Genomic DNA, 15,279 nt, shown 5'->3' with positions numbered 1-15,279 from the left:
GCTGCAGAGCACAATCACGTGCAAAGTGCGATTCTCAACTTGTCTTATGCTGATATTCAAGAAAATTGATTTCTGCAGTCTAACATAAAGATGAAGAAGAGGAGGAAGAAGACGAAGACGCTGTCAAATTAGCTAATACATCCAAATTTAGCCAACGATGTCCCGGTGTAGGTCTATAGCGACACCCATGGTTTCATCTATGAAGTCTGATTTCCGAGAAGTCGGGTGGTAGTAAGGCAGTGCGGATTGGATGGGATAAAAGCGACGTGATAATTCCCCTGGCAAGTGGCCATGCTGTAGCCTTTAATAGTCTCACTGGTCAGCCAGCCTGCACACAGAGAGAGACACATAGTGATCGAGTCTTCGGTGAGTTGATAAGACACCTATAATATTCTGTGGTGGTGTTTCTTTTTCGTAATAGTCTACTTTAAAAAAGAATAGGCCTAATACTACTGCTACTAGGGCCTATTACTACTAGCACTGCTACTAATGATAATAATATCCTAATAATAATAATAATAATAATAATAATAATAATAGCAATATTATATGATTTCATTATAGCCTAATTAGAGACCGACTACTTGGACATAGGCTATGTTTAGCGCAATGTCTGGCCGCAGGATTGAACTTACGATAGACTTTGTTATTTCATCAGATGACTGCATGACGAGACACTAGTGCTTTAGCTACAGTAGGCCTATGTGTAGCGGTCAGGACATGGCTTCTTTGCAGGGTGGACGTGCGTCGTCGTCTGCATTGCATTGTTTTTTCCAGATCTCTCTCTCTCTCTCTCTCTCTCTCTCTCTCTCTCTCTCTCTCTCTCTCTCTCTCTCTCTATATATATATATATATATATATATACACAGTATATTATATAGATATATATAGGCCTATATATAGATTCATATAGTATAATAGGCCCTATTTTAATTCTATATAGGCTTCAGAGAAGGTTACTTTCTAGCAGAGCTAGGTCTTTGACAAGTGCTTGTATTTTTTCTTGAATATGGAGATTGTTTACTGATTTATTTCAACTTGTCGATTTTCTTAGACTCAGCCATGGGGACTACACCATCAGGTAGGACCCACACCCTGTTCATTGTTGCTCCACATTCACAACATTTGGATAACTTTAAAGTGACACAATGTAGAAATCCCCCTTTTAGTAAATGTTCAACAAATGTCTATGGTCATGCGGTAGGTTAACCCAGTCCCAGTGACATGTGTGAAGTTGGCACCCCATATGATGAAAATATGACTAAACATGTTTTGATTTGTTTGTGCATCGTTTGTGCACGATTGTGCAGGCAAAATAAACATATGTGTTCAAACCACTCTAAATATAATACACTTTAACTTGTTTAGTAATCAGAGGTCACCCAGCACCCCATCAACATCCAAATGACTCCAAAATAGCTTGAATTGTTTGTGCGTTGTTTGTACATGTGTGTGCAAGCAAAATAAACATTTGTGCACCAGTGGCTATTATGTTATTAAGCATTAATTGCTGACAAGTAATGTCACCCAGCACCCCATCAACATCAAAATGTCTGAATCATTTGTACTTTGTCCATGGTGTCTGCTGCCAGGACTGAGCTAGCCAATATAACATTTAAAAAAAAGGAGCTGTGAATTTCACGCTAGCTAATCAATAAGCCTAATAAATGAAATGTGTTTGTGTTGTTCTATTAGTGGATATATTCGTCTGTTGACTGATTCTCTTTTCTTGCAGCACCAACACTTCAAGGTAATTTGAATAACCAAATAGAAAATGCAATTGTATGTCAATTCAACAATGAGTTAGAAAATGAATTTCCCTCATACACACTAATACACATGCTATTGATTATTTAATACTGAATAGAAATTGCCACAGTTAGCCTGTTAGCTGGTTTGATTTGCATTGAGCTCAATGAGCATCAAACAGGCTAATAAGCTAACTGAACAAAACACCATGCTTATCTCTAGGTATGGTGAAGGGTGTGTGATGATGTGCGGCTATTTTAGTTCCAAAGGTGAAAGGAACTTCATCAGGATGCATAGTATCCTGAATCCATGAAATAAGGGGCCTTTAAAAATAGAAAATGGTCTGCCCCTATGTTAACCCTATGTGCTAAATTCCCATAGGGTTACATAGGAGTGCCAATATTTTTGCCCTCAGTATTTTGGGAAGAACATTTATTTATTTATGATACATTATTTATTCACAAAGAAAATTGGTGTCCTTAAAGGTTGGATTTCTCCTCATGTTATTACTTAAGCCATTAAAATCAATTTCCAAAAGATGATTTTATAATCCCTCTTTTCAGTCAACTTTAGCATGGGTGCCAACAATTTCAACCATGACTGTATATTGAATATATATATGAGTGTGTGTGTGTGTGTGTGTGTGTGTGTGTGTGTGTGTGTGTGTGTGTGTGTGTGTGTGTGTGTGTGTGTGTGTGTGCGTGCGGGTGTACACACACACACACACACACACACACACACACACACACACACACACACACACACACACACACACACACAGAGATTATCATTATGACGTTTTTGTTCATTTCATGGCTCAATGCAAACTAATTTATCAATACTATGTAGGCTATATCATATTAAATTATTATTATTATTATTATTATTATTAGGGCCCGAGCACCGAGGTGCGGCCACTGAAAGTGGCTGCACCGTAGGTGCAAGGCCCTATTGTTTTTGCTCAGATTATTATTATTATTCTTATTATAGTATTTTCCCCTTACCGGAATGTTTTGCCCTTTTTCACCAACTTGGCATGCTCTAAAACTCTTGAAATTTGGCAGCTACCTGTAGAATTGATGCCTCTACTGAGAGACAGACCTCTGGCCTAGGGTGTGGCTCAGGGACTCTATAGTGCCACCTACCGCACTGTCTGTTGTGGTTGACACATACATTCACGGAAATGAACCAAATTTGGTGGACATGTGTGTTGTATTATTCTGAACAAGTTTTACATTTAAACTATATAGTGAATGTTAGAAGAATTTGAGTTATGATTATGATTATGATTTTTGCACATCACGTATTTTGAAATACTTCTCCTAGATGGTTTATCGAAATCATGTCATATGAGCACTAAAATGATCTTGAGGGGTTGCCCGAGAGGAATTGCGACCAGATTTTTGAATTTTTGAAGTATATTGAAATGGCGAAGGTTTGAATTATGGCGTTTTATTAAGAAACAGGAAGTTGGTGTTATAGGTAGAAAAAAGGTTATAAATTGGATGTAATTTGGCAGCTACATGTGGAATTGCTTCTGGTAGTCAGAGAGAGAGATCTGGCCTAAGGTGTGGCTTTGGGACTCTATAGCGCCACCTAGCAGCACGTAATCTGTTGTGGTTGACACAAACATTCACAAAAATGAACCAAATTTGGTGGACTTGTGTGTTATTCCTATTGCTAGTCAGAGACAGAGCTCTGGCTTAGGGTGTGGCTTAGGAACTCTATAGCGCCACCTAGAGCGTTGTTTGTTGTGGTTGACACAAACATTCACAAAAATGAACCAAATTTGGTGGGCTTGTGTGTTATTGCTGCCGCTAGTCAAAGACAGAGCTCTGGCCTTGGGTGTGGCTTAGGGACTCTATAGCGCCACCTAGCGCATTGTCTGTTGTGGTTGACACGTACATTCACGAAATTGAACCAAATTTGGTGGGCATGTGTTTTGCTATAAATATTCAGAGACAGAGCTCTGGCCGAGGGTGTGGCTTAGGGACTCTATAGCGCCACCTAGTGTGTTACCTGTTGTGGTTGACATACATTCACGAAAATGAATCAAATTTGGTGAGCTTGTGTGTTATTACTGCTGCAAGTCAGAAACAGAGCTCTGGCCTAGGGTGTGGCTTAGGGACTCTATAGCGCCACCTAGCGCATTGTCTGTTGTGGTTGATACATTCACGAAAATTAACCACATTTGGTGGGCATGTGTGTTATTGCTACTGCTAGTCAGGGATAGAGCTCTGGCCTAGGGTGTGGCTTAGGGACTCTATAGCGCCACCTACTACATTGTCCATTATGGTTGACACATTCACGAAAATGAACCACATTTGGTGGGCATGTGTGCTATTGCTACTGCTTGTCAGGGATAGAGCTCTAGCCTAGGGTGAGGCTTAGGGACTCTATAGCGCCACCTAGGACATTGTCTATTATTGTTGATACATACATACACGACAATTAGGTACGCTTGTGTGTTATTGCTGCCACTAGTCAGAGACAGAGCTCTGGCCTTGGGTGTGGCTTTGGGACTCTATTGCGCCACCTAGCTTGTTGTCTGTTGTGGTTGACACACACATTGATGAAAATTAACCAAATTTGGTGGGCATGTGTGTTGCTCATGCACATGCCCACCAACAAGTACGTGTTGCTTTGTTAGATTCCGCAAATGTCACGGGTCCGCACCGCAGGTGCTCGGGCCCGCCATCGCCGCTTGCGGCTATATTTATTATTATTATTTGCATGTCTTCTTTTTGTCAGACCAATGTGTGAAAAGAGGCCAATCCATACAGTTCAGTTGGAGGGCTAACACTGGGGTATATGCCAAGTGGATGAAGGATGGTAAGACACTTGTAAATGGTGGCAGGATCAGCATATATCAATCAGAAGATTATATGGACTTCACACTAACAATCAGAGATGCCAAGAACGAGGATGAGGGGAAATACACTTTGGAACTATGGAACAGTAAAGACCGGGCATCAGGCTCTGCAACCATCAAAGTCCTAGGTAAGTATTAATTTGATGTAATTTGAATTAAACTTTGTTGCATTCTGGAAGTGCATTAAGAGCACTTAATCACCTGGAGAAGAAATACTCTTTTCTGATTGGCTGGTGGGGTGGCTATTAATTCTGAAGAGCGGGACACCTATGAAGTAGTAGAAAAAAGTTTAATCACCGTTCAATATCAACGCTTATTATGTATGGTAACTATAACAACCATAGTATCACTGTAAACAAGCTAACTGTCCATGCTATCACTGTTAGGGCCCAAGAAAGTCGTGCAATGAATTGAACACGTCAGAACTGCTTTTTGCTATTTGAATTACTTGCCTGAAGTGTCAACTGGGTGATAAGAGGAATAACAATATTCAAAGTTTTCCGTTATATGTGTGTGTGTGTGTGTGTGTGTGTGTGTGTGTGTGTTGCAGAGTATGATGTGGACTGGAGAACAGTAAACTGGAAGTAAGTCAACACGCTGCATCCCTTGTTATCACTGAAGGTGATAGAAACTGTGAAAGAAAATGTATTTTATTATTTGATAATAATTATTATATAATGCATATTCATTATGTCCTCATCATGACTACAGCTTCAGTTGTGCCAGTAGCCTTCTGGGGAATATTTGTTAAGGATACCTTATGTTAGCATTATCGACATTGGGCCTCATTCACCAATATCTTAAAACAGTTCTTAAAGGAACACTTCACCGTTTTTTCATATTAAACTACATTATCCCCTTAACTAAGACGAGTTGATACATACCTCTCACGTTCCAATGCGTGCACTCACTGGCTCTGGTGCGCGGCGCTACTTTGATAGCACTTAGTTAGCCCAGTTCAATCATTAGGATCCAAACAGAGATGAAGTTATAGAAGCGACCAAACACCTCCATGTTTTCCCTATTAAAATACAGTTACACGAGTATAGTCACACGACCAAGTAGTGAGACAAAATAAAACGTGGTGCATTTCTAAGCAGGTAAGAAGGATAATATTGTGTGGCGGAATAACAATTGGGAGCACTTCGACTCAGCGCAGTAATATCCTCACTCCAAAGTGAAACTGAAAGTGCAAGAGTGAAGATATTACTGCGCAGAGTCAAAGTGCTCCCATATATTATTAATGTATTAATTAACTGATAAATTATAATTAAGTAATTCCCCATAACAGGGAATGATACTGCAGGGTCGTGTGCACACAAATTGAGGTTGAGGCACCAGCTTTCATTCCTGCCATGTATCATACACTACATTGGCAAGACTATTTGATTACCGCACAGTATATGACACATGCGTTGAACTGAAAGCACTGCTGCAATAATTAAACAGAAAATTGAGGTTATATTTAGTAGTTAGTGAAAAAGTCCAATTTGTTATTTTTAGCCTATTTATTTTTAAAAACCTTAATGTTTTGTAAAATAGTGGAATTTATTTTAATCAGAGAAAATAATTAAGAAATGTTATTAAAAAAAATATCATAATCAAAATTATAAAATATAGTTGTCATTTAAATCATAGGCTATTACATTTTGCAGCTGATGATATGATGAAAATGCCATTTTACCATTGATTTTGCACAAACAAGTCAGTGTTCATAGATTCTGTTCATTGTGCATTGGTGCTAATCTTCATAAAAACTTGGGTTTTAAGGGGAAATTTATTCGTAATGAGGCCCACTGTTTGTTTGTTTATCTGTGTGTGTGTGTGTGTGTGTGTGTGTGTGCACGCGCACGTGTGTGTGTGTGTGTGTGTGTGTGTGTGACAGAGGAAATGAGAATATCAAAAAGGCACTAAGAGAGTTGCACCCCAGCAACCCCAATGTGAAGCACCTTCGCTTCTTGCTGCATGGGCCTGTGGGAGCGGGGAAATCCAGCGTGATCAACTCCATCAACTGTGCTTTCCAGGGACGCATCAACGTGAACGCACTCGTGGCTACAACAGCAGGCAAAAGTTACACTAAAGTCGTACGTTTCAAGTTGTCTTGAACAACCATTACATTCACGACAGCACTCCTCTGTATTATTTTACATTTAATAACCTTTTTTTTTAATGTTTCATGTCTGGACTGAGATTTAGAGATGTGTTATTGTTTTGTTTTAAGGTAATTCTATATGTCAGTAACTAATCCGAGTGATCACATGTATCGCTTCAGTAAGGTACAAAATAAAATCTAACCATGTGTTCTTAAATTGCTATATTAAGATAAAAAAGTTATTGGTTTTAGTATGAAGAGACTTGTTTGTGCACTCTCGAAAGATCATTTCGACTTAATTTAAGAAGACTTGTTACTTGTTTTTTGGATTAATTGCACTGGCAGACACATTTCCTCATTTTCAAATTCTTCAAAGAAGTCAAACTAATCTTATATTTAGCCAAATGGTTTTATGAGAGTTCTCATAAAGCTCTTTATACTGACAACAATACCAATTAATATATGATTAATGACACTTGGTTAGATTTTATTATATAAGCAGTTTTGCGGTGTAGATGTTTTTAATGATCAACTTTGCCTTTCAGTACAAAACTCATCCAATTAAAGATAAGGATGGAAAAGAGTTGCCTTTTGTCTTCAACGACATCATGGGCCAGGAGAATGAGGAATCCGCCGGAGCATCAACAGCTGACATCATCAGTGCCCTAAATGGTCATATCAGAGAAGGCTATACGGTAAAACATAAACACATACATTTAATGGCCGTGTTTCCCAGATTCGTTAAGAAGCTCTTAAGTGCTAATATCTTCTTAGGAGCGCTCTAAGAATGTTCTAAGAACGCTCCTAAGAAGATCTTAGCACTTAAGGAGCATTTCATCCATTTGCATTAAGCTTTATATTGTTAGAAACCCAGTCATATTTTTGAATGGTTGTGCATCATTCCCTCATTTTCCCTTGAGATGAGAGAAAAAAAGCTGAACATTTACTTTTGGGTCATGTGGATGAAAACCAACAACTCCAAGAATTCCCCGCCTTTCACAGCCTTGCCAAGCCACCCACCAGGAAGTAACTACAAGTACACAGAAGGACTCATTAATGTAACATTTTGGCATTAATAACGATTCTAAAATTAAAATGATCATTGTTTTATGTCGCACTCAATCTTGTGGCCATATATCAATGTTGCTGTTCTTCAAAAGGATTTAGCGAAAAAAATCACGAACAAAACGTTAATGTTGCATATTTCCATGTCTAATGTCCCGCAAATTGACAGCATATGCAAGAATACCCGACCTTTAATAAGTATATAGTATCGCTAATACTATTTGTGCAATAACTTGTGAATAACATTAGGCTAACTGACCTTGTGAGAGCTAGTCCATCCTAGCTTGAGCCAGCCCGGGCAAAGCCTCATAATCAAACAGCCAGTGATCCTAATCGACAGCCAGGCTTGCTGCAGGCCTTGATGGAGGCCTTGATGGACGCCTCCTGTTCTGTGCTGTATTACGGCTCGTACAGGTAATCTCATGCATCAAATTCACATACCAGATCTTCAGAATCCCCGTTTGCCATATCAGTATTCAATGAATTAGTATTCAATATTAAATCGTAGTTATCAGCTTTCTCCACAGACCGAGAGCCTAGCACGTTAGCTTAGCTTCCAAAAAAGATGGGGCTATATATTTTAGTGTCTGCAAGTGAAGTCCCACCCCTTGGAAACATGAGGAAAGCGTTTGTAGTTTCACCTACTCAACAAAGATATAGAACTTCCTGCTTTCAATGATGTAAAATGACGATTTTTACATCATTGAAAGCAGGAAGTCCAACATTGAAATCCGTATTTCTCCCGTCTCAAGGGAGAAACTGCGGGAATGATGCACGACCATTTAAAAACATGACTGGTTTTCTAAAGATACAAAGCTTAATGCTAATCAGTAAAGTGTCCCTTTAAGAGCTTCTTAACGAATCTGGGAAACACGGCCAATGTATTTTTTTTTATATATATATATACAATGCATATTTTATTTATAGAGCCTATACTATTCTCCCTGAATAGGTATTCCTCAAGTGATCATGTAGGCTGTTATTGGCCTACAGTAGTACATATTCATATGTCCATTTAGTGAGAGTGCTATGCATAATACGTACACTAAACATGCTATACAAACAGTACAGACATGTTTGCAGAGTGATATGAAAGACCTGAATTGGAAGCACAAATTTCATTGCCACTAACAGCGGTCATTCATTTTACAGAGGACCTCTAGTCGAAATGAATGACCTCTGACACTTTGAGAAATCCTATTCAAGTCAATGGATAACAAACAATAAATAACAACACACTGGTGGAGTACAGTAATGAAGTAATTGCTCAATTTTATTTTATTTTTCTCTGCCCAGTTCAACCCTGTTTCAGCGTTGTCTGAGAGTGATAAGTACTACAACATCAGCCCCAGTCTGAATGATAAGATCCACTGCCTGGTGAGTGTGATTCCTGCTGATAAGATCTCACTGCTGGACGACACTAGTGGAGTCATCGTGAAGATGAGGGACGTCAGAGAGGCTGCTAATGACCTGGGTGAGAACTCAGAGAAAAACCTGCACAAAAACACATTACAGCAACACCTGTACATGAACAGAAACACCTACCGATTTTAAATGTTAATGTGCATAATTTGAACATGTTCAGTTAGATGTTGTGTATTAATGTATACAGTAACCTCCAGAATTATAAAGTTGACTAAAAATGGGGGGAAAGATCTTCAGTGGGGTATACGAAGCAAGTTAGATGTAGAGTAGGCTATCTGGTATGGGTGTGAATCTCTCCCTTTTAAGACGATTTGATTCGTATCGATTCATAAAGCTACGATACGATTCACAGACGAAGCGTTTTAATACAGAACAATTCATTGCTATTCGATACGATGCGATAAGATGCTAGTCTGGCTAACGCCTACCACTTCTCAAATGAAAAACTTCTCGTATTTGAAAAAATGCCCAGATCCGTTCATTGGGCGCCACGGATGTCTATCAAATGCGCATAGCTCACCCAACTCGTCAAACGAGGACGCATGAGGTGCCCCTGCGCGTTCATATGCAACGTTAAAGGGATAATCCGGAGTGAAATGCACTTTGGATCAATTTTTCTAAAGGTACTGACTCGATTACATTTATTCTGGACTCTCTATCCGACCACATAAAGACGTGGGGATACTTCGGTTTGGCTTTAGCGACCCTCTACTCACTACCACGTAAGTGTAGTGTTGTTTGGAACAGTAGAAGAGGTATAAAAATAGCGTTTTGTAGCGGCGAAAGACATGCCCGCGTCACTTCCAGGCTAACGAGTTTTGGCTAAAAACGGTGAGCTCGAACTTTCTCAAAATACATCCGAATGACATGATTTTGGTGTCAACTCAACGTATGTACTCCCAATAGTCCGAAAAATTGATCTAAAGTGCATTTCACTCCGGATTATCCCTTTAAGGGCTGCCATTGACATCAGTGTAAATCCTTTGGCGTCGAATGTAGATGCAAGAAGGCAACAGAAACTTCTCGGATGTTCTGTGATTGGTTGCCAACTTCAGGCGAAAATTTGGGTGTTAGTGTCCAGACTGCCTTAGCAGCGTGAAAGAAATCACCGCTCAAGGCAGGATGGGAACACCCAGGCTAATAAGATGCAGTTATAGGCCCCGAAATGAAACATAGTTCTTAAAGGGATAGTTCGGATTTTAAGACACGAAGTTGTATGGGTTCCCTGTCAGCAACGTAGTGCATCAGCACTGACTTACCCCCGACAGCGTCCTGTGAGCCGAGATCCAGCCGGTTTTTGATCGTTTTTGATGCCGGACTATTTTCTTCAGCAAGTTTCTGGGGTCACGAAAGTAAAGTGTTTTTCTTCTCAAAACCATATGCGTTCAACAGAGTGATATATTTGCACCACAAAAACGTTGTCCAGCTGTCAGTAGCGCGCAGTGATAGGAATCGCGAAAAATAAGTAAGTGATAACGAGGTTTGAATTTTTCCTGGACAACGTTTTTGTGGTGCAAATATATCACTCTGTTGAACGCATATGGTTTTGAGAAGAAAAACACTTTACTTTCGTGACCCCAGAAACTTGCCGGACTACTTTCTTCAGCATCAAAAACGATCTAAAACCGGCTGGATCTCGGCTCACAGGACGCTGTCGGGGGTAAGTCAGTGCTGATGCACTACGTTGCTGACAGGGAACCCATACAACTTCGTGTCTTAAAATCCGAACTATCCCTTTAATCTCATTTTATTTTCCATGCTGCAGATTTTTTTTCTTTTTTTTTGCTACTTTAAATGGCAGGAGAAAAGTTGCAATTGCATGTCATTAGTTATATTTTTTTCCAAAAGACTTGACTGGATCGAAAAACTGAACAAACATTTTGATAATAGGAACGTGGCCAAATGCCTCCAAACAAATAAGCCAATTAATAAAGATACATTATATACAGTAGTTGTCATTAAATTATATTACAATTGATTGGTCAGTAGTCAGTAGGATTGGTCAGAGGGTGGTAGTTTTGCACATAACCTACTCCCTACCAGGGGCGCGTTTCTAGAAAGCGTTGTATGCTAACTTGCGTCGCAACCTTGGGAGTTCGCTCCATCGTTCTTGGATTTGGTGTTTCTAGAAAAGGCAGTTCAAACACTCATTCGCAAACAAGGACGCAAAGTTTGGTCATTTGAATGACCCAGGGTGTTTTAGCAACGCCGTTGCTAACTCTTCTAGAAATGCACCCCAGGTTTGGTTGGCACCATAAAACACCATGATGATAGAGTGACGCTAAAACAGAGTCATCCTCATATGACAGCATACCCTGCCTTCTATACCTCGCATAACTCGCTAATCCACTAATTGAGCTTCGTAGGATACCCCACAGGTGATTTATTGTAATCTCACAATGAAAACAAAATGAATGTGTTGGAAACAACACAACTGTGTTGTCCCATTAGAGATGTGTTTAAAAATCAACACAATTATTGTTATTTTCAACATATATTGTGTAACAAATAACAAAAGCGATATTTGGAAACAACACAAACTGATATGTATTGTTTTTAGCACATTCATTTTGAGAGTACAGCATTTTTGGCCTAAAGGTGCACCTTTGGTAAAGTTGACTTAAAAAGGGGGAAAAAGATCTCCTTGTGATTTATTGTATTCTCACAATGAAAACAAAATGCGGGAAAACTATTACTGCAACCTTGAAGGGAAGCAACTAATAAATCAGAATAAATGTACTTTCCCTTCAAGGTTGGATTTCTCTCATTTCATATCACGTTTATATTACATATCTACATCATACTGACTGACCGACCGACCGACCGACCACGCTTTTCTATACGTCTGCCTGTCTGTCCGTAATTTTACAGAGATACTGCAAGTAGTCTTCATGACCCATGTGGACAAATGTTGCCCTCTGGTGAAGGAGGACCTGAAGCACATCTACTCCAGCAAGAAGATTAAGCAGGCAGTGAGTGTGTGTGTGCGCACTCTTCATTTTATCTTGAATGTATTTCTTATTTTTGTCAGTCGCTTTGGATATAATTGGCAATTTGGCAATCATCAATTGGTTTTGCTCACAGTGCAGAAAAATATTTGTGTGTGACTAGGTTTAATTCCGAAGCCATCTGATGTCTACATGGAGAACAGCTCTTTAGTGTGATTTCTATACTAATATGTTTAACATTGACAGGGCTGGAATGACATTTAGACATGACACTTTGTGTGTGTGTGTGTGTGTGTGTGTTTCAGATGGAGCATTGCAGCATCAAGCTTGGTGTTCCCATGAACTGCATCTTCCCGGTGAAGAACTATAGCGAGGAAAATCGTGTGAATGAGGAAATTGACTGTTTGATCCTGGATGGCCTGAACCAAATTGTCGACTTTGCCAATTACTATTTGGGAAGCATCTGAAAGACAGTTTTGCTGTCTGTTTTAATTCTGATTTCACCAATAGATGTCTTGGTTCTGAAAAAATAAAGGGAGACAAATAGATAAAAAAACAGAATTAAAAAAAAAAAAAAAAAAAAAAAAACACACACTAAAACTTTAGTGCTAGTCTCCCTCAGTTACCTATGAGATTTTGTTTTCTTTCTTTTGGAGTACAACCATATTCAGAGGTCCTATCATCCGCAGAGATATATGGACAGCATGACAAATGCAACGATCCACTGGATCCACTGTCTCATGTTGGGAGACAATAGGCTAACAAATAGTGCTGCTGACCTTACATGGTATGGACTATGGACACAGCTGGTTGAATGGTGTTTGAGGTGTTGTAACTTGAATGCCAATGTATCTTGTAACTTGGGTGTTGTAATTGGTATGCCAGTCTATCTTGTAATTGTGCCAATGTATTTTGTTACTTGGGTGTTGTAATTTACAATGTGTCTTGTAACTTGAGTTTGTAATTTTATGTATCTCTTCCCTTAGGCTACCCAATAAAATGTATGTTTTACAGACTAATGTATCAGCTTTTGATTGGATTCTGTCTATCATGGAGGGGCAGATCAATCTGGGCTGTGGGTGTCTGGCAGTGTAATGAGCTATATAAATAAAAAAAAAAAAATAGATCCACAGAGGATTTAGATACATTCACAAAGTTTGTTGGTCTCCAAGGGAGAGTCCAGCACATGGGTGGTGTTCGTCACTTTGTGAGCAGAACATGTGTTGGAGTACATTTAGAATAACATCCTCTCCTTTCGGTTTTGCTTTCGATTTCCCGTTTCACGTTTGCTGTAATGAGAAGCATGACTTCCTGGAACTGGACAAAGTGGGAGAGGCAGTACACCTTCCACTGGTGAAACGATTAAGTGTCAAATGTCTTCCACTGGTGAAACGATTAAGTGTCCAATGTCTTCCACTGGTGAAACAGCGATTAGGTGTCAAATGTCTCGTTTCAGTTTGCTGTATGAAGCCTGATTTCCAAACAGCAGAATGTAAAAGCAAAGGTCAAACTATGAATATAGGGGTGGGTGCTGTATAAGAGGTAGATAGATAGATAGATAGAGTCTTTATTGTCCTATAAAGGATATTCTTCTTCACACGTCATTTCATCCATAAAAGAGAGAGTGAGAGAAGACAGAGAGACTGCAGACACACTGAAACAAATCCTGGAACTTTGGCGAGTTGCATGAGATATGATATACAATCTTATTTTTCTTCTTGATAATAATAATAATAATTGTAATGTTTCTGGTGCTTTATGTTCATTCAATAAAGAGATGGTGGAATTCTTTGGAGTTCGTTTACTTGTTTCTCTTGCTGGTCATACATACACAGTACAGCATGGCGTTCTACTCTACTACTCTCTAGTCACGTAGGTCACGTAAGTCACGTCCATGACGTCACTGCAATGCAATTACTTGAATCCTTACATTATTCCTTTTTTTTTTAGAAGAAGACAAACTGTCTCGCTACCATATCACAGCTCAGTGTATCAAAACTCACCACAGGAATATCAGTGCTAAATAAAACATACTCTTCTCACACTAAGTATGAACAATGCAAATTATTATCACATCCAGTATTTTGCATTACAGAACACATGTGCAACACTGTCTAACATCTCTTGTGCTTCTATGCTTTTCAACAACACATACAACACATTCAAACACAGAAAACATTTTCAAAAGGATACTTTGGACTTCCTCAAACAGTCTCTTAATTCAAACTCATTCACAGTCCATCATTCATAGTCACACAGATACGCCGGAGGCTGTCTGTGTTGCCTGACTGGATATCTTGGTGGCGGTGCTGCTGGTTCAGCATCATCACTGTCGTCCAGATCAGGATCAGGATCCACGTCTGGGTCAAGATGTGGCAGTGGATCTTGCTGTGCCTCTGGACAGATCTTTTTGAAGAAAGAACTGTTCCTGGTGATAGCAAAGTCGTTCCGTCTAGCTGTCACCATGGAGCCTTTCACACTTGTGACTGTGAGTGGTTCTTTTCTGTAGGGTGTTGTAAGCTTATTCAGTTTCGGTTGACGACACAGCACAGTGTCACCTGGCTTGATGTTGGATGTTGCAGCATGTCGCCGATCATCAGAATGAGCTTTCATTTTCGCTTTAGCCTCAGTGTCCTTTTTGCGTACCTCGCTGTCAGTACGGATGGAGATGGGACGGGCTGATGGTATTTTGGTGTTCATGTATCTCTGGAACATCAGCTCAGCAGGAGATTTTCCCGTTGTGCTGTGAGGTGTAGATCTGTACTCACGAAGGAAGATGTTCAGCTGCTGTTTCCATGGCACGGCTTTCATCGCTGCGATCCGAACAATCTTGCCAACAGTGCGCATGAATCTTTCAGCTGTGGCATTAGCTTGTGGCCAAAGAGGTGTTATCTTCCTGTGATGAAATCCCATGTATCTTGCAAACTGGGAAAACTGTGAACCATTAAATGGAGGTCCGTTGTCCGTCCTAACGACTTGAGGTATCCCGAACATAGAGAAGACATTGTCCATGCTGGGAATCACCACATTGGCGGAGGTGGAACGGAGGACGTCCACCACTGGATAGCGTGTGTAGTCATCCACAATCACCAGCAGATATTCTCCAGATGGAAGGGGACCGTAGAAGT

At 39.8% G+C, this 15,279-nt stretch overlaps 1 protein-coding gene across 1 annotated transcript; it reads left to right on the top strand.

The window, feature by feature from the left end:
- Positions 1-338: 338 nt before the first annotated feature.
- Positions 339-13,164, top strand: LOC134101766 (interferon-induced protein 44-like). The gene is made up of 10 exons (XM_062555589.1): positions 339-366; positions 1,055-1,081; positions 1,736-1,750; positions 4,501-4,749; positions 5,172-5,205; positions 6,507-6,705; positions 7,259-7,408; positions 9,075-9,252; positions 12,075-12,175; positions 12,457-13,164. Exons 2-10 carry the CDS (start codon positions 1,063-1,065, stop codon positions 12,616-12,618), a joined length of 1,107 nt encoding a protein of 368 aa, XP_062411573.1. The 5' UTR covers positions 339-366; positions 1,055-1,062; the 3' UTR covers positions 12,619-13,164.
- Positions 13,165-15,279: the final 2,115 nt, after the last annotated feature.

This window comes from Sardina pilchardus, chromosome 1 (genome assembly GCF_963854185.1).
Source record: "Sardina pilchardus chromosome 1, fSarPil1.1, whole genome shotgun sequence".
NCBI classification, from domain to species: domain Eukaryota; kingdom Metazoa; phylum Chordata; class Actinopteri; order Clupeiformes; family Clupeidae; genus Sardina; species Sardina pilchardus.
This window is presented reverse-complemented; position numbering and strand designations above follow the sequence as displayed.